The sequence below is a fragment of the Prenolepis imparis genome, unplaced genomic scaffold (assembly GCF_030444845.1).
Source record: "Prenolepis imparis isolate NDT839.2.m4 unplaced genomic scaffold, iyPreImpa1.0 SCAF_14, whole genome shotgun sequence".
Lineage (NCBI taxonomy): Eukaryota > Metazoa > Arthropoda > Insecta > Hymenoptera > Formicidae > Prenolepis > Prenolepis imparis.
Window position 1 is genome coordinate 4,144,386 of NW_028141172.1, and position 23,218 is coordinate 4,167,603.

At 35.2% G+C, this 23,218-nt stretch overlaps 1 protein-coding gene across 1 annotated transcript in view; it reads left to right on the top strand.

The window, feature by feature from the left end:
* The window catches only part of Nlg3 (Neuroligin 3), a 175,364-nt gene that overhangs the window by 141,389 nt on the left and 10,757 nt on the right, over positions 1-23,218 (top strand). The window contains exons 2-4 of the mRNA XM_083054792.1: positions 8,346-8,504; positions 14,655-14,852; positions 19,892-20,007. Coding sequence (XP_082910918.1) covers positions 8,346-8,504; positions 14,655-14,852; positions 19,892-20,007 — 473 coding nt within the window. The remainder of the gene's footprint in view (positions 1-8,345; positions 8,505-14,654; positions 14,853-19,891; positions 20,008-23,218) is intronic.

Genomic DNA, 23,218 nt, shown 5'->3' on the forward strand with positions numbered 1-23,218 from the left:
AAAAGAAACAATTCTCTAGCATTACCCCACATTTGCCTGGGAAATTTACGGACTGATCTAGAGCTTGTCACGTCGTATTGCAGTTGTCTCCGACTATCGATTGTTCCCTCCGGCAATTGTTGCCGCATGACCCGACCTGAGCCAGGAAACATTTTCTTGTAATTTACTTGTAATTTTAAAGAACTAATGTTCCCCTAAAATTAATAAAAGAAAAAAATGAAGAATTTATTTACACATTTACATGTGCAAGAATTAGTAAAAAAAATTTAAACTTTTTGTCGAAGAAATCTTTCACAATGTAAAATATTAAAAACATTGTGGTGTATTAAATTATAAAATTTTAATGATAATCCTCTATTTTAATAGAGAATATGAAAATACACAGCGACAGAAAAAAATTTAGATTAAATTTCAATGGACGTAAAATCTTCCCAAGTTTTATGAAAATTTTCTTGCCCACGCGTTTTTAGCGTTTTAAATATGCAGCAAAAAAAAAAGAGTTACTCTTTTATATAAAACTCTACCATATATATGAGTCTCCTCCCCCCCGTCCTCCTCCCTCCCCTTATATATACGAGAACAGAAAGAAAAATCAAATTTGTCGAGCATGTTCGTTCAATTTGACTTCTTTGGCTTCTCGTTCAACCATTCTTTCATTAAAATACACGCGCGAGCTCACGTTCTCCATAACTTTCTTCTCTCCATAACTATTTAAACACAAATCTCGACTCTCGGTTGTACTCGAAAAATCTCGTTCCGCGATAATGGCGAAACTTCCCTCGGGCTCTGCCCGAAATTATTCGCCGACGCTGTTCGGGACGAGGGCGCGCATAATGCGGCCGATTACACGAGGGGGCTGGAGGAGGGGGTCCGAACGCGAAACGAACGAAAAAAAAAGGACAAAAAAAAATACGCGGTCGCGGTGCTTTTTATATGTACGTATGTATACATTCACTCGGCGAAATTTCACCCACGCGGAAATCTCGATCCTTATCGGCGTTCGCAGAAGCAAGATGGCGAGTGGAGGGGGAGAGGGGTCGAAAATCCGAAAAGCACGAGAAAATCTTAAGTGATCCAATGACATTTATTCCTCTTTCTTCGGACACGTCGACCTATCTATGAGACAGATATTTCGCAAATGGGGACAGGCCAAAGAGGGCTACGTGTAAGGGGTACGTAAAGTTTGAGATTATTCGCCGGATAAGAAGACCGACCCTCTCCCCCTCGGTTGTCGGACTTACAAGTGAACACGCAGTTAACACACTAAGCAGAATTTCACGGTGTTATACCTATTTAAGTGTCGCGATATCCTTGTCAGAGGGGGATGTAAAGAGGATGTCACAGAGGGCAAGGGCGAAGTGTATTTGACATTATACGAAGGAAGTTTGCACAAGAGGAGATAAAAAGACTATGTACGTATATTTGACCGTTCCTCTATATTTTTACTGTATTTTTTTTACGTATTTTATTAAAGGAGAGACGCGAGATATAACATCGAGTATATAAAAATAACGTCGAGCACTATCGATTCTTTGCTTTTTTGGGGGGAAATTTTACATCTCGAATTTTTCGACTGAAGAAAATAATAATAATGATGCAGCATCGCAATTTAATAGTATTTTTGTGACGTAATAACGATCTCGGGCTCGATGTTCGAATTACATATCGCTGGCGGCGAAAATCATGAAAAATAAAATGCAAAAATGGCGAAAGAATACATATATAAAATAATCTTCTTTTTTTTTTTGACGAATTTAAATTTTATCGTAGGCATCGATTCGGAGAATGATAGGATACATCGACAGAATCAAGGAGAGGAGTTTAAGCCGAGATATTGAGGAGAATTTAGCGTTGAAGGACCTCGAGTGGAAACCTGGATGAGTGCGATACAAGAATTGCGTTCGTGTTGGTCGATTTCATGAATTTTCGAATCAGATATCCAGAGATTTTCGGACGATATTTAATGGCCTCTCGAAAGAATCTCGAATTCTTAAAAACTGTAACATGTGAAACTTAAACTTTTGCAATCATAGTTGTATCGAATTCCATTAAAACTCTTCTCTGCCTGATCTTTCTCTATTTTTGAAATCTGTTTAGTTTCAATTTCATTCATCCCCTGATTCTATTTGAAATCACAATCTTGCACTATTTAATTTTCACGTCCATATCTTCTCATCTTTTAATCTTTACAATCTTCCGTTTCCTTCTCGTTCGCGTATTTTTTTAATCTCACCCCCTCCCATCTGTTCTTTTTTCTCTTCTTTTTAAATTGTATAGTTTTTATCTTTTTTTAAAAAACAATTTTGCATTTTTTATTTCCTGAGTTATTAAGAAGACAAGTGCAATAAAGAAATTATATGACAAAATTCTTTATGTTCCTTTTTTAAATACTGAGAATTAACATAGAATAATTTTTTCTCTCATATCCCAGCAAACATATATCATTTTGACATCGAATAATGTCATTTTGACGTTTAATAGCGTCAGTTTGCTATTTGGGATGTTTGACTACATTTTGATCGATGCGTTTTACTGAAAAACTCTTTTAATTTTAATTATGGTATGAATAAAGTTCACATTTTTATTGACTTTGCAACTTTTGATAGAATTACAATTTTATCAAACCAAACGATCCAATTATACTTGATTTATTTCCCTTAAATACATGTATATTTAAAAGAAATGGACTCTAATAATTTCCAAGAAAAAGATTAACATGATTCTTCCATAAAAAGGTATTGTTTCAATTTTAAAAAAAAAACTTTGACATTTTAATCAATTTCGAATAATACCTCCCCCTTCCACCCGCAACTTTTCTATCGATCTCGCGCACTTGTTGCGTCCTCCTTGTTCGAAGCGAATAATTATTCCGCGAGGAAATCGAAAGAGGGGACACGATAATGATAAGATTTACGAGGGCGATAAACGTCGTTGTCCTGAGTGACCGTATGGCGCAGTTGTCAGGACATCCCTAATAAGACGAGCGTATCCGGTATATATATACACGTCCCTCCCGGACTGTATGCAAGCTTTTACCGCGGCGATTCCGCCTGTGAATACAAGCAATGAATGCGGCTCGTGATAACCGCACCGTCGTCATCCTTATCTGTACGCCGTAGTAATCCTGCTCCTGTGTCACTGTATTCACAAGACGACGCGATAAAGTGCGGCTGCATTGCAGAGTCGCATCTCCATGCGATGCCGCGTTTGCATCATTGTGCCATTTTATCCCGATGTTAACCCGGTGCTGCATACTTTTCCTTCACTCTTGTCATTTTTTACTTCTACTTGTTTTTCTTCCGTTTCTTTTTGCGTAACGATTCGAAAAAAGCGAAATATTCTCTGAGGATTAAATATAGGGAAGTTATAAAGCTTTAATTTTGAGATATTTTTTTAGAATGTTTTTTAAGATAATTTGTTTTAGATTTTAAAATAATTTTTTTTCAGGAAATTTCAGATATATATATATATAATTTCTTTTATTTTTGCTATTTTTTATTTTTACTTATTGTAACAATTTGAAAATTTAAAATATTTTCTGAGGATTAAATATAGAAAGATTACAAAACTTTAAGGTAATTTTAAATTAGTTTTTCCAAAAAATTTCAGATATATATAAAATTTCTTTTACTTTTGCCATTTTTCTCTTTTCGTTTTTACTTGTATTTTTTCTGTTTTTCTTTTTGCGTAACAATTTGAAAAAGCAAAATATTTTCTCTGAAGATTAAATATAGAAACATTACATAGAGAAGCTTCAATTTTAAAATAATATTTTTAGAATAATAAATATTATTAGAATATTAAATATTGTTACCATGAAAGCTCCAACTTAATTCCGATAACATAAAATTTTAAATCTCCTGGAAAACGAGTATTTTTAATTTTTTACATTCATATACTATATGTATATGTAGCGATGCTTTATTTGTAGAGAAATAATTTATTTGAAAATCTAATCTCTCTCTTTAAAATCCTTTCAGTGTAGGATATCAAATATTGTGGTAATAAAAGTTTCAATTTAACGAAATTTCGATATTTATTTAAACTCTTGATGTTTAATTAGCAAAAACCTGCGGTTATATTTAAATTTAACGAGTATTCTCTTGCGCAAGATTTTTTTCGATTCAGAATATTGAATATCGTGCGTGGGCTAATAAGAGAGAGAGAGAGAGAGAGAGAGAGAGAGAGAGAGAGAGAGAGAGAGAGAGCTGAAGTTGAATTTTGATAGCTTAAAGTCAATCTAGATCAGCTTGTGGAAGATAAAGTTTTGATTCATGCATGATGAATGCACAATCTGTTTTGCCCTAGCTAGCGGCATTTGCCAGCCGGAGGGCTGGGGAAAGGATTAAAGGAAGGGTTCCTTTAAGAAGGCGGATGCAATATCGAGTTTGTAAAATAAAGCGATCTAACGGGAACGCAGGTACTTCTCGTTTACCATCCAGCGATATCAAACTACGGAGCACCGCTTTATGAATATGTAAAGTCCGTTAGAGACGCCCCGGCAAATTGTTTGCGGATCGCATCAAATATTGACAGGGCGCTTGTAAATTTATTCACGGCCGAAATAATGTATCGCGACCGCGAGATGAGTTGAGGTCCCGATTTTCTCTCCTACGGGAAATGAGATTTTTACTCTCTCTCTCTTTCCCTCTTTCTGCCCCCTCCCCTTTCTCTCGCTCTTGCTGTTGCTTTTGCAAAAAAGAAAAAAAAAGAAAAAATAGAAAAAACCTGCACAATTGCGAAACCCTTCAATACATCCCGAATTTCGAATATTGCGGATATTTTTGATATCGAAAAGTGGTATTTTTCCTCCTCTTTTTAGGTTTTCTATATCGGATTCCAATATTTGCATTCTCGAATACTGTAAATTCGAGATTCTCGTATCTGCTTTCTAAATTCTGAAGTTGCGAATTATCGACTATTCGCACTTTTTTAAGAAATTCTTGAAGATTTGTGCATATAAGAATTATATCCTTTATAATTTTATATATGTATAATATATATACATATATAATATTTTGTAAAATTATAAAAATACGAAATAATATATATTAACATATACATATGTTTTATTATACAAAATAAAATTTCTTATTTCTATAATTTTACTAAAAACAATTCTTATAAAAAGATTCTATAATTTATAATTAAGCTTTTTATATGAAATGATAAATAAAGATCTATCGTTGTAATACAGTCTCATGTTATTTATGAAAGTTATTAATATAGTTAATGATGAGTTAAAATAATCATAGCAAATTATTTATTTTCTGATACTTGTCGCGATCGCGTTTGGAAAAGGATTTTGAAAATATACAGAGCGTGTCGAGTGTCGCTATGCAAATGATAACAGGGCATGTAAACAATAGCGGGTTATATGCCGTCAAGGCCGAACGCTGTGTTTATTATTAATTCTCGTTGCCGAAATGTTTTACGTATTATAAAATATACATACGCGAAATAATAGAATATATATACATATATATGCGAAATATTAAATAATAAAATATACATAATATGTTGTATTAAATACTATGTTTTTAAAATTATAAATTAATTATTTATTAAGTAATTGATACATCACGGGACCTTTCGTTACGTTAATTAATTCTGCGTTAATCGATATCGCAATATTTTCCTGTCTTACTGCATATTTCAATGTCCGAATAACAAATTAAATTTAGATCGGCAAAAAATTAAAAATGTCGAAATATATTTGATCCCAAGCATTGTTGGAGAAATAATTATTGTCCGTAAAAATAGCAACGAAATAATAATTTATCATTTTTATCCAGGTCGCTTCTCGATTCGTATTTGAAATAATAATTATTAGAAAAATCGCAACGAAATAAAAAATAATTTTCATTTTTGTTGCTTCGATTCGTACTTGAAATAATAAATTAATAAATCACAGGGAATACGCGCTTCGATAAAGGCCTATTATCGCGATACAATTAGGCGTCATTTACCGAAAATTGAGCGATTGTTAATTAATATAATGATCATAGCGAATTATTTCCCGATATTTGTCGCAATATTGCGTTTTCAAAAGGAATTTGAATATATATGTATATAGAAATCTAGTAATATTACCTTCTCACTCGAATCACGCCACTCGAATGTCGAGGGGAAAACGATAATCAAATATTGTGTGACAATTAATTTGTTACTGCCACGAAACATTCAACATTTTGTAATGTAAATTTAGGTTGAATATTTTCTGTATCTTCTTGCATTTCAAATTAATTTCGATGATTGGGCCAACAGCGCATATAAAGTTTAGAATTTATTTTAAAAATATAATTTATTATTTTAACTTGATTAAGAAACTATTTACGTAAATTAATTTAATATTACTTTTATGTATTTAATTTTACATTTATATTTTTATAATATTATTTATTTCTAATATTACCTATTTATATTTTGTTTTATCTCATCTATACATTTTTATATTTTGAGGAGATATTCTTTCAAATTTAGAATTCTTTACTTGCAGTTTATTAAATAATATATGACGTAGAAAATAAATGACAGCGCGCGCTTTTTGTAATATTCTTAATTATACAAAAAAATGATTCCAATGTATTAATATATTGAAGAAAGATGACAGAAAGTCGGGCAATTTCAGCGCTTCCGCTATTACGGGATGTACACACAATTACCGACAAAATTCTCCTAGTCGAGTCCCTAGTCATATAAAACGGGCTTTAGCGAATACATGTGTCCGGGGACGTGTATGTCGGGCAATCGGGAGAATCGCCAATTAGGAAGCGCATGAGGAAGCTACAAGGACGATAATGAAAATAATAATTAGCCGGCGCGGTTGTGGTCCATTAATTGATTTCGCCGCCGAATCGTCATCGTTCTGGATGGTCACTTAATTAACATAACAGGCCAATCAAGCTACCGTTTTACTCCCATAATCGCATTGCTGCCATTTATTTTCCGGAGCGCATTTATTCTTGCAGAAGTTAAATTAATTAGATTTGAAGTGCAAATTTCCTTTTTCATTTTTTTACGCTTCATTAAAACAAAAACTATTTCCAAGTTATTTATTTAAATTATACTCTTTTATAAGAATTCTAAAAAAATTAATGTTTCAATTGAAATAAAGCTGAGTATAAATAATTAGTTTAGTAAATAAAACATCCTTCTATCTTCTATTTTTTATATAAAAAAAACCGTACATAAGTTATATTTTTATTTTTCATAATTTTTAATAATAATATTTTATAATATATTTAATAATATTTAATAATAATATTTTTAATAATTATGATAAATTCAGAAAAATAACGAATAACCGCAAGCTCTGCGAAAAGTTTCGCGGGGATTAAACTGTAAACTGATCGATGAGTACGACTCCTCGTACAGTGGTGACGTTTCGCAAGGGCTCAGGGAAGAGTCGAAGGCTGTAGAAGGCAACAGGGTGATCGCGGTGCGGGCTGTTATCGCGAGGATGGTGACGCGTGATTTGTTGAATTATGGCCGGCACTCGGCCTGGCCGCAGCGATCACCCTCGCGTGTTCACCCTTCCGGCATTACCATGGTAAATCAGATTGACGCACCCCTTTCGTGTGTGCGAGCCACCGCCGCTTGTTTTAATTACCCCAAGAGCGATAGGCGACACGTCTCTCGACACGCATGCTTGTTCATAACTCGAACATAACTAGAACTCGGACGCGAGCTTCGAAAATATCCCTCCTTATGCAACCACACTCGCAATGATAAATTAAATTACAAATATAACGTATTAAATTTTTATTTAATTTTAAATGACGCATTCTTTGTGTTAGCTAATCTATATTATGTTGCTTCGATTAATTAATTAATTATTTATATAAGTTTCTTATACATATATTTATTTTTAAATTAAATTATAAATACATGTATCGAATTTTTATTTATTTTTAAATAGCATTCTTTGTGTTGTCTAATTTATATTATGTTGCTTCGATTAATTAATGGATTTATTAATCATTTGTTAATCTTATTTCACATATATTTACGTATCGTTGAAGAATGAAATAAAATTCTAATCGCGTACTATAAAGACTTTGGAGACATAATCCTTCTTGACCACTAAACGTGATCCTTTTTAATTGCAAATTTCGAATTTTTAGATGCGTAATAATTTATTACGTTAAAGATTGTAACCATTCGATTTTTATATAGTCGGTGCAATTTTCACCTTCTCACAGGACACGGTAATTCTTTATCGGAACTGTCAAAACTTTCTTAGAAGCCCGGGGGACTGAAAAATGACCTTTTAAGGATGCGCGATGCGAGCTATCAGGTGTCGAGAGTTTCGATCGATCACAGGATAATTTTATTGATTACAGCTGGCGCGAGGGACGGCGGCGGCAGAAGGTATCCCGTGATTGTGTTCGTGCATGGCGAGAGCTACGAATGGAGCAGCGGAAATCCTTACGACGGCAGCGTCCTGGCAAGCTACGGAGGCGTCGTCGTCGTCACCATCAACTATAGACTCGGTATCCTGGGTAAGTCATGACAAATTTCTTTCGTCCCCGATCCGCGGTAGACGCCTCGGATCCTTCCCAGTTCTGGAATCCCGGATTTCCGAGAGAAACCTCTCCTGTTTTTTTGGACCTGTAAGTCCAGGAAAAATCTCGGATTTCGAAAGCTTTCGGATGCGCGTACATCCCTAGAATTGAAGACATTCTTCAGCTCTTGAATTTTTGATGCACCGTCTTCTTTAATTCCTAACATAATGTGATATTCAGAAAATTTCCTCTTTTATAGCAAAAACAAATTATGAAAAAATATCAGATTGAAGCTAATTTTGTTACTGATTATAAATATATATATATATATATTCTTATCTTGTTATTATGAGAACCATTTTAGATCGATAAAATAATAAAAGCTGATTATTTTATAACTAAAATAGAGAGAAAATTTCTAGTTTATCCCCAGATTTCCAAACTTTCCTTTCTTCCTCCTCGCCTCTTTTTCACGTTAAATACATCCAATGATTAACCTCGTTTGCTGAGTCAGATATAACTTTCGCGAACTGTTCGAAACTCAGATAAATCACATATGTTAGTTGCTCGTTTAATGGTGCGAAACACTGACTCGCAGCAGTTAAGGTTTGAAACGAGCCAGTCGACCGTAGCTCATTAGCTATTTAGGGCCGGTTGCACCGACGTCACTTACCGCTAAGTGTGTTTACTCAATTTTCCCGCTCTATCCAGAGGGCAACATCCAGACTAGAGGCCGTGATCGCGAAAGAGACGACCTGGCAGAGGCGATATTAGTGGAACCGACCCACGAAACCCCGGTTCATCGGTTCAAAATACGCTTCCCATCTCGCTCGAGGTGATTTAACCTCTTGCGCTAGGTGCCATTAGACTCCCAACTTGTTACTCGCTGACGTTTGACGTACGACGCTTGTCCGCGAGAATAAGAAGCCGCGGAAAAAGCTTCACCGGCATTAAAGAAGCGAGTGGCGATAAGTTTTGACCGCGAACGCCACGGGGATTGCAAGTTCCGGTGCGACCCGGCTTGTTGCCTGGCAACCCGGGCAACCAAATCTAATAGGAAACTCATTACGGCCAGGTCTTCCGTTTCACCAAACTAAATTCTTGACTCCACCCGCTTTCTCTCCCTCCCCCCCCTCTCTCTCTCTCTCTCTTTCATTCTACTCTTCGAAGCGACAGCAACCCTGCTGTTCTCGTCTATCATCCTCGCCCCATACTGGGTGCCTTTAATACCCTCTCATTCTAGAACACAACAAAGAGAAAATATAACTCACAGATCAAACAACATTCTAAGCAGATTAAAGAGTTTGAGATGTCAAGTGTTTTAAGAAAACTGACGTCTAGATTATACAAAGTAGATTATTATGAATGTTTAAAATTAAATTATGTAGTCTGGTTAAATCTGCTGTTTTATATTTTAGATAACATTTATCTCGAAAGATTAGATTTAAAAAATTAAATTACATTAGATTAAACTTTTTCGTGCGCTACTTAATTAAACAATTAATATAGAACAGCGAGATAGCGATGAGAAAGGACGAAGAAGACTTTCCTCATTCGGATCTGAAAGATGACAGCGGACAGTAATTCAAATTCGAGGGGGGATTCGATAACACGAGCGGGCTGAAAAAACAGAGAGAGCCGTGAGGAAAAAAAAAAGCACAACAACATCGAGTAACGGGAAGTAAAATGGCGAAGCACAGAAAATTCCTCTCCACGGTGGTCGCAGAATTTTTTTTCCTCCCCCTCGCGTTTTTTTTCTCGCGTTCCCTCGCGCCTCCCCCCCTTGCCCCCCTCTCCCCCTCTTCCACCCCCTGTCCATTTTCCTTCGTTTCGGAAAAATGATGCGACGCTTTGTGAGCACCACACCGATATTCACCACCCTCCCCCCTTTTCGCGCCCCCCCCGCCCTCTTCCGCGCGCGTGTATACCGTGGTGTACCGGAAAATTTAAATCAACGAATAGCGTTCAGCAGTTTCCATTGTAACGAGAAGAATAGGAGACGCGGAAGCGCGATGCGACAGATACGCCGGAGGTTGAATATCAAATGGGACATGACCGGTGCTTTATTTCTATTCCGTTTTTATGTTCTCGCACCTTTCTCTGTGCGTAGCGAACGCGCGGGGGCTGAAAAAGCTTTGTGCACTTTTTTTCCTCTCGCCGGAGAGTCCCCCCTCCCCCCTGTCCCTATTCGACGTAAAGCACGAAGGATCGTTATTGGATCGGATCAGATCCCGGACGTGGGCCCGGAGGCTAGGAAGAAGAAGGGCGAGATGGGGAAATGTCATAGGAGACGGGAGAGGAGAGATTGTAACGTCGTATGGGAAGAGATGCAAACGTCGTATTGCACCAAAGCCTCGGAAGAATTTAATCCTGCAAGAATCCCCCAATGTTCCGAAAATCCGAGGAAACTTTTCGCGAATGGAACAAACATCGGCACTTTATGTTCGCGCGATATAATGAAGATCAGATCGTGTCTCGATAATGGAAACGTCCAATTACACATACGAATTTTCTCGTATAAAAAGAAATGCATTGCACTTATTTCCATTTTATCGTTACGAAAAGAGAATAAATAGCGAGAGAAGTCGAAGTCGATTCTATAAAAATTTAAGTCGAGAAAAACAAAAGTAGATAAAAAATTCTGAAAGAAGATAGCAATGTAACTTAAATATAGAAAGTCCAAAGAATCCAAGAAGATAAAAAAGTGATGCAAATATTCCATTTTGAAACAATTTAATCAAATTTCCTATTGACGAGAAAGTATTATTAAAAAGTCATCTATTCAAAATGCAAATATTTTCCTCATATAAAAATTCTAAAAAGCAATACAACGACAAGCATCAACATTTTTATAAAAAATTCTATTAGAAAACAAGTTTGCAAGTATTCAAGAAAGATACTACTGAACCAAAACGGATATCTTCCTGCACAGTGATTTGATTAGACGGATATTTATTAAACAATCCTCACAAGAGCCGTCTAATTCTATCTCCGATCCCGTAAGGATCTATTCGAACGTACCTAATCCCGTAAGGACTTTAGAAAGGAGGAAAAACTAGGCATTTTTCCACTCAGCACGGCTTTCCAAATTATCGATTTGGCAAGGCCAGCGGAAAACAGTCGGCGCAACATTGTTGACCTAGATCCTGACGACAGTAACGCCTCCCTTGTTAAGGCACCGAGTGCCCTAAAGTTAATGCGCACCGGCAAACATATATATATACAGGGTGTCCCAGAATTGATGGTACACCTGTTAATGGCAGCTTCCTGGGATTTGAAAACGATTTTTCCTCAGCAAAAATGTCGAGGCACCAATAATTTTCGAGTTATAAGCGAAACTAAAATATTAACAAAATCACATTCTTCAATTAATTTCAAGTAGAATTTACTTTAATAGAATCTTAATTCAAGGCTTAGTTACAAAGATACATGATGGCAAAAACATGCAAAAAATGATGCCTCCCTCGACATTTTCGCTGAGGAAAAATCGTCTCCAAAAGATCCCAGGAATTTGCCATTAATAGATAATTCTGGGACACCCTGTATATACGCGAAGGCGCGACTTGTAATAGAAATGATCCTCTTAGCTGCCTCGAAGAACAACCCTCACGTACGTAACGGCGAGTAAATATGACGGATAATTTAATGGCGCGGCGTTTCGCGAGGCAAACATGGTCGGATCGAGCGGCGAGTCTTACTACTGGGAATATCACGTCCGAACTCGCCAGCAGCAACAATCGTCGTTTGCGATCTAATTCCGGTCGAATGGAAGGAAGGAAAAGGCGGAGACCACCTTTCCCTCCCCCTCCCTCCCACCTCCTTTGGATGGGTCGACCTGACTCAATTAACGCTAATCTAATTTCCTCCTCTCTATCTATATTAAAAGAGACTGGAACTAATTGACTACATGGGTAGCTGACACTGCTGATAATTCCCGGTTTCGCGAAACGCAATTAGGAAATTACTTGACGAGTAATTTTGTTCGCAAAAAGTTCCTTATTTTCTTCTTTTTTTTGTATTAATCTTGGCAATTTTTTTGACACGGAAATATAAGCTAGGAAGAAATAAGTACGTCAATTTGTCAGTAACCCTTCCGTCGATGCACAATTTGTCACCTTTCCATCAATGTATGGATACCAAGCGCGTGTTTTTGACACATTGCACTGCTACATTTTTTTTGTAGCAGCTGCTGGACATCGAACGTTCTTTTTTCCGGTATATCGTAAAAGTTTTCCAAATACAAAGATCCTTTTTGTACACATTTTGAACATTTAAAGTTGCTTTGGGTAACCCATTAATCGACAAAAGGAGACGTTATTTTTGACAGCATAAAGTTTAATTTGCGCAATTATTTATTCCCCTAGTGAGTACAGAAACTTCGATTTTTGCAGCATCCAGCATCGCGATTATCCGAATTATTTGCGCCGGATTTTGTATAGCGTTCGCGCAACCACATCCGGAATCGTCGCATCCCTTCTGCGTGAAGGGATTAAATGGCCGGGGGGTGGAATGGCAGAGATTGGCCCGTCTGGGCCGCGAGCAAGCGGTATGATTTAGTGTTCACAGACACGTATCACGTCCTACTTTGCGTATCGTTTCGCCGAACGAGATATCGCTATCAATTGGCGGAGTCGCGGCGATATTTATGACAGCCGGATGGCGCCAGCGGCAACAGTCTTATACGTTGTGTATTGTCACGATACACACAAATCGTTTCGACTTTGCCCTCGTCGAAATACACATTTGTCAAACGCGGACCGACTTTATTCCCTCCCCTTCTACTTCCGTCGAAATAAATTCCGGATTCGTAAATCTGCCAGATGTCCGGACTTGCTTATGTTTATTGCTATATTTGCGTTCTCTCTTCGGCGATATAGTCCTATTCGGGGATAGCCCTGACAAACAAATGCGAAGGAAATTGCGATCTTCGGATGACGACGAGCCAATTCCAACCGTGAGTTTTTTAATCGACAATTGCGACTGCTTTCGATTATAGAATGATTTCATTGAATGTTATAAATATGTCGAAACTTTTTTTTACTCAAAATACAAAACACAAAAGGCTATTGTATTCGGAAATATCCTAAAATATAACGAGAAAGAATGTTCGATCCCCAGCTGTTATAAAAAAATTGTCGCAATGCAATTTGTCGAAAACACACATAGTTGATATCCGGATACCCATTTATTGATGAAAAGGTAAAAGAATTATGCATTAACAGAAGAAAAAAATTTTGTAAACGTCTTCTTTATCAGAGAACAATAAAAAAAATGTTAATTATACATTAATGCTAATTAATGTATAATTAAACATATAATTATTACATATTAAATATGATATATATAATATAAAATCATTAAATATTAAATATAATAATTGAAACAATTTTTTGCATATTCCTAAAATTTGAAAAGACACTTTTATACAATTAGTAAATAATTAATGTAATTATACAGCGTGTATCTAAATAAGTGCGAAAAATTTTAAGAGATGATTCGAAAATTAAGGGGAGTTTCTTATATAAACATATACTCTTATATCCTTCCCTGAGGAGTTACACTTTTCTAAAGAGGGAGGTAAAAATTAAGTTTTCATTCTTTTTCTCAAATTTCAGACAAATTAAAAAAAATAAAACTTTGTAGATATCTTCCACTAATAAAAAGGATATTTATTAATATTTTTTTTTATCTTCCTGTATCGTTATAAGGGGATGAAACCAACAACCCCTATTTAATTTTTAACTCCTCAGGGAGGGATATATGTTTATATAAAAAAAACCCTTTAATTTTCGACAAAGAATCATCTCCTAAAATTTTTCGCACTTATTTAGATACACCCTGTATACGTATATTAAAGCGATTATTTAGACTCAAGTATATAATCAAGCAAGCATTTCAATTACATTCTACAGATTTATCTCGTTCCCTCATTTTCCTACACATATCTATACATATAACTTCCGTCTCGTCGTATCTCACGATTTATCTTGCCTGTCGCTCGATGTGATCGGCGACACGGGACTATTGGAATTAGCACTATCGGCGGTAATTCCGGTACGATCGCAGTGATGTTATACTAGCCGTAACCGCGGCGATAATGGACCTTCGCGCTCTAACCATATAAGCGGGGGCTTGTTTTGATTGCAGGCTTTCTAAACGCCAACACAGACTCGCACTTACGCTCGCCGGCGAATTACGGCCTGATGGACCAGATCGCGGCGTTACACTGGGTCCAGGAGAACATCGCTTATTTCGGGGGTGATCCGAAAAACGTCACGCTGGTGGGACACGGAACCGGCGCCGCCTGCGTTAACTTCCTGATGACCAGCCACGCGGTACCGGATGGTGAGTCACCCCCCCTCCCTTCCTCTTCCTCTTCCTGCTCTAACTTGTGCCCGCAATATGTGTCGTTGAATTTATATTCAAAAACTTTTACCTCCATAAAGATTATTATTAAAAAATACAAGAGAACTGTGACCTCAATATCGTACACTTGTATTTCTCTACTGGTAAATGTTGCACTCTCTTGGAAGCTGTCTTAATTGCTTCCTCTTCGTGCAGTGCAACGTTAGTCTAGTTGTAGAAGCGAATGAAGTAGTCAGTTTGTCGCTGTAAATTATTTCAGTTTTGATTATCTTTGCGTATGTGTGTTTGAGCAGGTGTTTCGAATGAAAAGATTATGTAAAGATATTTTTTTTTTCTTAACATATATGCAGTCTATAAGTTATATAGTCTTTTAATTTCATTGATAAAAGTTAAATCGTTGATTTTTGTATTCAGACAGGCGTATATTTCTTTCATGAATATTTGTCTACTGATAATAATATTTAGAAATAGGTAGCTTTAGTTTAAAATGTAATCTGCCATTATAATTTTAAATTTTGTAATTTATTTGTATTTTGTATTCTAATTGTAATTTACTTTTATGTGCTTTTTACGAGACATTTTTTGTAACGGTTTTTAACTAGAATTTTGTTTTATATGTATTGATAATTAAATAAACAATTTTAATGAATTAAAACTAATATCTTTTTTAATAATCTAGCCTTTAAAAAATTAAAAATGTAGATATTAGGAATATAATATGCTCAATCGAAATATTATCCATTTTTATTAAAATAAATGCATTATATTATCAAAATGGTTTTGTTTATTTATTAAAAGCCCGTTTAAAGCATGTGGTTTATTCAATTTTTATTAAAAAAAAAAATTTTGTCCAAATATGAGATTTTAAAAATGGGTCCAACATTAGACACACTTCCCTTATAACGCGCAATCGATATTAATCAATTCTAATTATACTAAAATATGTCGAAAAATTAAATTATATTAAGAAATAATAAAGAAAAATTAAAACCTAAAACTTTGATCGACGAATTCATAAATAAAGACAATTAATTCGAGACACTTTACATCTATTATGCATAAAATATTACATAATTTTATTCGGGAGCCAAAATATATCTTCGAAAACCCTTTAGAATCTTGGATATGCTTCTAGAGAAGTAATCCCAGCAACAGTTTATTGTCTTGAATCAACCCATGGAGAGCTGTTTCTCTTGTCACGACATGGAAACAGATAACGTCAAGCAGAAACGACGGGGTGAAACGGGAGCGCGGAGGGGTGGGAAAGGGGGAAAAGGGACGCAGGTCGAAGAGCGAGAAGCCGCACGAGACAATGATACGGAGGAGCCAGGAATAATGGGGCTGGTTTACCAGACGCCATAAATTACGTGCGGGAATCAGCTGGCCCGACCACCATTGACAACTCGCAGCTGTAGTGAATTATCATCCAGAAGGCGATAACCTCCGCGGTTCCGAAACAGATTACGACACTTCGCTTTTTTTGTCACCTCGCATTGATAAAAGCGGGGCTCCGCGTGACTCGTCGAAGAATACGACGAAGAATAATGGCGCGCCATTTCCGACCAAAAAATTATATCGCACCCTCCTCTCCTGTTTTCGCGCAGAAAACCGATCGCGATAAATAATACAGAATAACAAGTTTAAATTCTCTCACATATATCCGTGATGATTAAATTATAATTAAATTGGAAGAACAAATGTGAAATATATAATCTTAAATTAATTATATATAATAAATTGACACGACAATTCTTTATTTAATGAATTCTCCATTATCCTTACTTATCTTAGCCTTAAAAGACTTTAGATTTTTCTTCTTAATTTCAATATTTTAAAATTTTCTTAAGAGCTCTGATTTATTTTGTGGTTTTTTAAATTTAAATCTTTCTTCATAATGTTATTATTTCATCGTTAATTATATGTATATCCTAATTATTTCCTATATCTTAAATCTCTCGATTTTTTCGCAGTTTAAATTTTAAATCTCTTTATCTCGCGTTCCCTTTACGCTACGAATACTTTATAAGCTCCAATCTTTGAATCTTGGCTCCTACAAGTTCCGATTTTTCGATTTCTCGATTACCTGAATCCTGCATCTTGAATCGCTAAGTTCTTCTTGGTTCTTTGTGGATCCCGAGGTTTTTTCCCTTCAGATTTCAATGTTCTCCTCTTGTGATACCTCCTTTCCTTTGATCCCGCACCTTTAATTCGTCGGACACTTGGCTCCCGGGATCCTGTTCCCTCGAAGGAATTAATTAATCCTCGGGGTATTATGGAGGACTGCCATTAAATCCAAGTAACGCGACGGAATTTGAGCCGGCGATAATCCTTTAATAGTCCTTTAATGTCGCGAGCTTCGACACCGTCTTATCGTTTGGTGTCGTCCTCCCGACGACGATATCCGAAGAACCGGGCCATCTTGATTCCGTAATACGTCGGAAATACGTCGAGAACGCTGTCCCTCAGGATATTCGGAGTTTACCTCCGATATCTCCTTCGCTAAATGAATGAGAGATCCAATCGGATATTGACATGTATCGGGGCTGATAAGATTGCTCTAGGAGACGCATCTCACGTTGAATATCCAGATTCGGACCGATCGACCGAATTGGGATTACACGCGGAAGAACGTCGCTTGTCGCTCTTGGTTTACTAAGGCTCTTCCGCAAGTCATTCCAACACTGCAATTGTTCTGGATTCTCTTCTGTAATTTGTCAGATACCGATTGAATTTTGAAGTTTCTTTGCGCGCGCAAGTTAATAATAATTACATATAATTTTATGCACAAATATGTCGCGTATTAATAGTAAAATAATCGCAAATTAATATTCTTCTAATTTGATTAATATATAAATTAAATAAGTTATTGAGAATAAAATATTATATATAGAGTTAAATATTGAAAGAGTGAATATTAAATTAATTTGATTCAAATAAATAAATAATGTTTAATTTAAATGAAATTTTAATGACAATAATTTATACTAATTAAAATGAATATGCTAGAGATAATTGGAAAGCTTAAGAATAATAGTAAAATATTAATTGAAATAATTTTTATTGATTGGAAAGAAAAATAAAATGAATAAAAGAAGGAAAATATAAGGGGGGCTTGGGAATTATTTATTTGGGAAAATAAATATATGATAAATAATAAATATTTAATATATATTATTTATATATTTTTAATATATTTTATATATTTTATATATATATATATATATTATATTAATTTTTTTTACACCTTTTAATTTGCATCAAGAAATACTTTATGTAACATCTCATAGGGGCGGAGCCTTATATCTTGGAAATATCAAGATTAACGACTTACAGGATTGGGATTAAGCAACTTATCCCGGTCTTCTGGAGTAAATAATAGACTAACTAACACGAGGAAGCGCTTGCAACACGTCGTGTTCACCTTGTTGCCTTCATTTTCTTCTCAGCGAGAGAGCCATGCACTCTCTTGTCTATTCATCTCTTACGTAATGTCCAATTTTCCGACACGCGATGAGAAAATTAATCGCTAATAAGGTCGACTCAAGGTCAACTCTTGGGGGTTGCCCCCAAGATAATACATATTTTATTATTATTACCGACAGAAGAATTCTCTACGATTCTTTCATTGTTCTTTATTTTCCGTAGAAAGTGGAAACTCTTAATTAAATGGAAATGAAAAGATGCTTTAGCAGCTCTTTTTTTTCCTGAGAAATGGATAAAGATTGCATTTACTTAATCATTAATTTTCTTTTTTATTTTTAATTTACGTAATAGTTATGCATTAATAATAACGCGCATAAATAAAATATATACAAGTGTATACATTATATTATCGATTCTTTACATACAGACATTCACATACATAATTTATGCTGACGTAAAATTAAGTTGTAAATTAGTTGTGAATTTTTTCTACAGAGCTTCATTTACATTTTTTTGCAATATCGCAGGAGCCCGGTATATACATATATCATTTTCTTTTTATATGTTACGTACATCCTGTACACTTCTTTTTTTTTACACGGCAACATTCGGTCCGTGATCTTATTGATTCTCATTTTTAGAACGGAAATCGTTGATAATATCGTAATGGAAATCGTTGATTGGAAATAAATCTATCGAGCGATCGAGATGAGAGTATTCGCGTTACTATGCATTGAAACTCGGATTGTATTTCGTTTACTCAGGTAATATCGTAGTCCCGCGTTTGCGAGAGGAATCGACCTCGAAATCATCTCGAAATTCAATTCTGCGCGTCGCGATATATAATCTCTCCTCTCCCCGCCCCCTCGAACAAACACTTTTGCATTACGAGATATGATTTGCGAATCCCGAGATAAAGCCGAAGCTCCCCTCTTTCGAAGAGAGAAAAGCGTGCGAGAAATTCCGGAATCGCGGTGATTCTAGGGATATAGAATTTTTACGACGGATATAGAACATTTTCAGGAAAACCAAGTATGCAAAGGATGCAAAGATTGCACCATAACTGGAACTATGTAAGGGGTAGTTACAACTCGAGCGAGAAAACTGCTCGAGATCTTACGAAGGAGAGATATTATTTTATTAATACTTAATTACACCTATCTCTCTGTCTAAGCTCTCTATTTGCAAAAATCTCGCAGAGTAAAAATCATTGCAAGGTGCATTAAGGATATTTTAATGGCAAGATCCGTATTTATTATTATTATTATGAGAAATAAAAAAGATAAATAAATAAATAAATATTTAAATAAATAAATAAATAAAATGTAATAAATATATAATAATAAAATAAAAAACAATAAACAAATTAATTAATTAATAAAGAATAATTAAAAAATAAATAAATAAACGAAGAATAAATAATAAAAAAAAAACAAGTAAATAAATGTAAAAAAAAACAATGAATTAGATGCTTTAATTAGTGCATTCTTTTGTGAGGTAAAAATTCGAAGTCTGAAATCTTTTGAGACTCGTAACGAACCTTACAAAGGACACTGTACCTGATATTACGTAACAGCGGCGGAACTCGATTGCAGGTCTGCTGTTCCATCGTGGCGTTCTGATGTCAGGCAGCGCACTTTCACCCTGGGCGTTAGTGAGAGGCGCCGCCAATTACGCCATGCAGGTCGCCAAACACCTAAATTGTTCGTCGGTGAGTACCAGCAAACATGTCCACCCGATCGCGCCGAAATTATCCCCTGCAAGCGCGTCAGTCTCTGTAATTTCATTAACCCTCCTTTTTGGTCACACGGTCTTTCGTCGGAAAATTATGTAAAATATATACATATACATATACACTAGCGGGTCCTATTGTCAATAATGGGGGAAGGGGTTTTGCTAAATTATTTTATTTAATATTTTTGGTTTCATGATTAGCTTTTATTCCAGGATCAACGACGTCGATTGCTCTTTAATGTTTGTTTTTCTTTATTTATATTTTTTAAACAAATTCAGCAAAATTGTTTCTTTTAATTTGCAAGGGGGGGTTTAACCCCCCCCCCCCCAAGGATCCGCCAGTGTATATATATATATATATATATATTATATAGATATAAAGAATTTCTCGCCTAATTATTTTCATGCAACGAAATTATCTCATCATTTCGTTCTATATCTGACTTGATCTACACTTAACTCCTTGAATGCGTAATGAGTATAATTTCCAGTGTATCTTATACATACGTATTGTATATATTATATAGATATAAAGAATTTCGCCTAATTATTTTCGTGCAACGAAATTATCTCATCATTTCGTCCTATGTCTGACTTAATCTAAACTTAACTCCTTGAATGCGTAATGAGTATAATTTCCAGTGTATCTTATACTTTTATATATATATATTTATATATATATGTATATATATATAAAATATATATATATAAAAGTATAAGATACACTGTAAATTATACTCATTACGCATTCAAGGAGTTAAGTCTAGATTAAGTCAGACATAGGACGAAATGATGAAATAATTTCATGCACAAAAATAATTAGGCAAAATTCTTTATACATATATATATATGTATATATATATATATAAAAGTATAAGATACACTGTAAATTATACTCATTACGCATTCAAGGAGTTAAGTCTAGATTAAGTCAGACATAGGACAAAATGATGAAATAATTTCGTTGCACGAAAATAATTAGGCAAAATTCTTTATATTTATATAATATATATATATATATACAATATGTATGTATAAGATATACTGTAAATTATACTCATTACGCATTCAAGGAATTAAGTATAGATTAAGTCAGACAAAGGATGAAATAATGATAATTTTGTTGTACGAAAATAATTAGGCGAAATTCTTTGTATCTAGATACAATTATCTACATACAAGATCTTGTATATAGATATAATATATATTATATAGATATAATATATATTATATTTATATATATTATATAGATTTAAAGAATTTTACCTAATTATTTTCGTGTAATGAAATTATCTCATCATTTCGTCCTATGTCTGACTTAATCTAAACTTAACTCCTTGAATGCGTAATGAGTATAATTTACAGTGTATCTTATACTTATATATATACACTAGCGGATCCTGACGTCGATAGCTCTTTAATGTTTGTTTTTCTTTATTTATATTTTTTAAACAAATTCAGCAAAACTATTTCTTTTAATTTGCAAGGGGGGGGGGGGTTTAACTCCAAAACGCCCCCCCAGGATCCGCCAGTGCATATATATATGTCTCTCTATTAAACATTATAGAATTTGGTAACGTGGAAACTCAAATTATCGCCTCGAGCAATTTCGTCGAAATTAAATTATTATAATTAACCAAGAGAGAGAAAGAGCGAAAGAGAGAAAGAATAGAATAAATTATAAATTTAAAAAAATATATATATACAGGGTGATTCTAAGGGTGACACTTCTCATGTAGGGATATAGGAATATATGTTTATATAAACGACCTCCTTAATTTTTGATAAAGAATCATCTAAAATTTTTTGTACTTATTTAGTATTATCCTATATTTTAACTCAACAAACAATTTAACAAATATTTTAGTTAAGAAAAAATTCGAAAAAGTAATGTTTTTAAAAAAGAAAAAATTGTTTAACTTTGACAGTTCTGAACTTCCGATTTCAACTTTACGAGACAGCGAAGGCGCCGATGAATCCGGCGTTAAATTCGGATACGTTTTGTTTATTTCAGTTTACAGAATGGGACCGATCGACAGGACACGTACCCGTTATATTTCATTGCGTCGACAATCCCCCCCTTTCTCTCTCTCTCTCTCTCTCTCTCTCTCTCTCTCTCTCTCTCTCTCTCTCTCTCTCTCTCTCTCTCTCACTCTTCGCGTTAATTCTTATTCGCTCGTTTTCGGGCGCCTGTTCGCATAATTCACAATAATGCCGATCGTGAAACAACCGCTGCGTAGAAGCGGACGAACATAAATTAAAATATCAAATGCGCGAATAACCCCGCATCCGTGTTTTTACAGCGTTAATTACGCAACACCAATTATATTAACGGGGCGTTTCAATTAAGCTAATATACACCCGAGACATACATCGGCCCCAATAGGCGAACGCGCGCGCATTTTCAATAAAGGGGAGGCTAAATTTCGCAAATTGCAAATTGGCATTGGATGCAAATTTTCGTATAACTTTGTAACCTAGCGCGAGACGGGTATTTTATATATATGGAGGTTGAAAAATTTTTTTTAATCACTCGAACACTCGCATTATTTTAATTAAAATAAAAAAAAAACGTTGATAAAAAAAGGATTAAAAATAATTTGCATAATATACACACGTGCGTGGAAATTCAATAAGAAGCGCCGTAAATACTCTATATATCATCGTACACGGACGATTCCGCACCTTTTTCTTTTTACTTCTTCCCCTCTCCTTCGTTTTTCTCAGGATATACAATCCTGACACTACGAATGCCATGAAAAATATGTTGTCCTCGGTTGACGGCTATTTTATCGAAGGTGAATTACGTACTTGGCCCACTTTATAACCGCGTAGTCGTCATGACGTCTTCTTTATTGAAATTGATATGCAGCGCTGTAAATTCCGGCGACGATATTCGTTCCGATCGTCGTCGAAAAAGAGACCAGATATACCCCTTCTGTGTGTATATAGAGAAGCTTCCGTCCTCGTCTGTCAAAAATAACGCAATAAAAGATAACCCGTTTTCATCGGTGTTTTTCCAATTCGAACTTTCTCCCCCTCCTCCTGTCCATGGATATCCCATGGGAAGAGAGAGAACGAGAGAGGGTGGAAGGGTTGTGTGAAATAAAATTGATTCCAGCTACAAGTTCCCGCTGATCCGTACGGCATAATATAATCCCCGGCCTCGATTTCCATTTCGCGCGGCC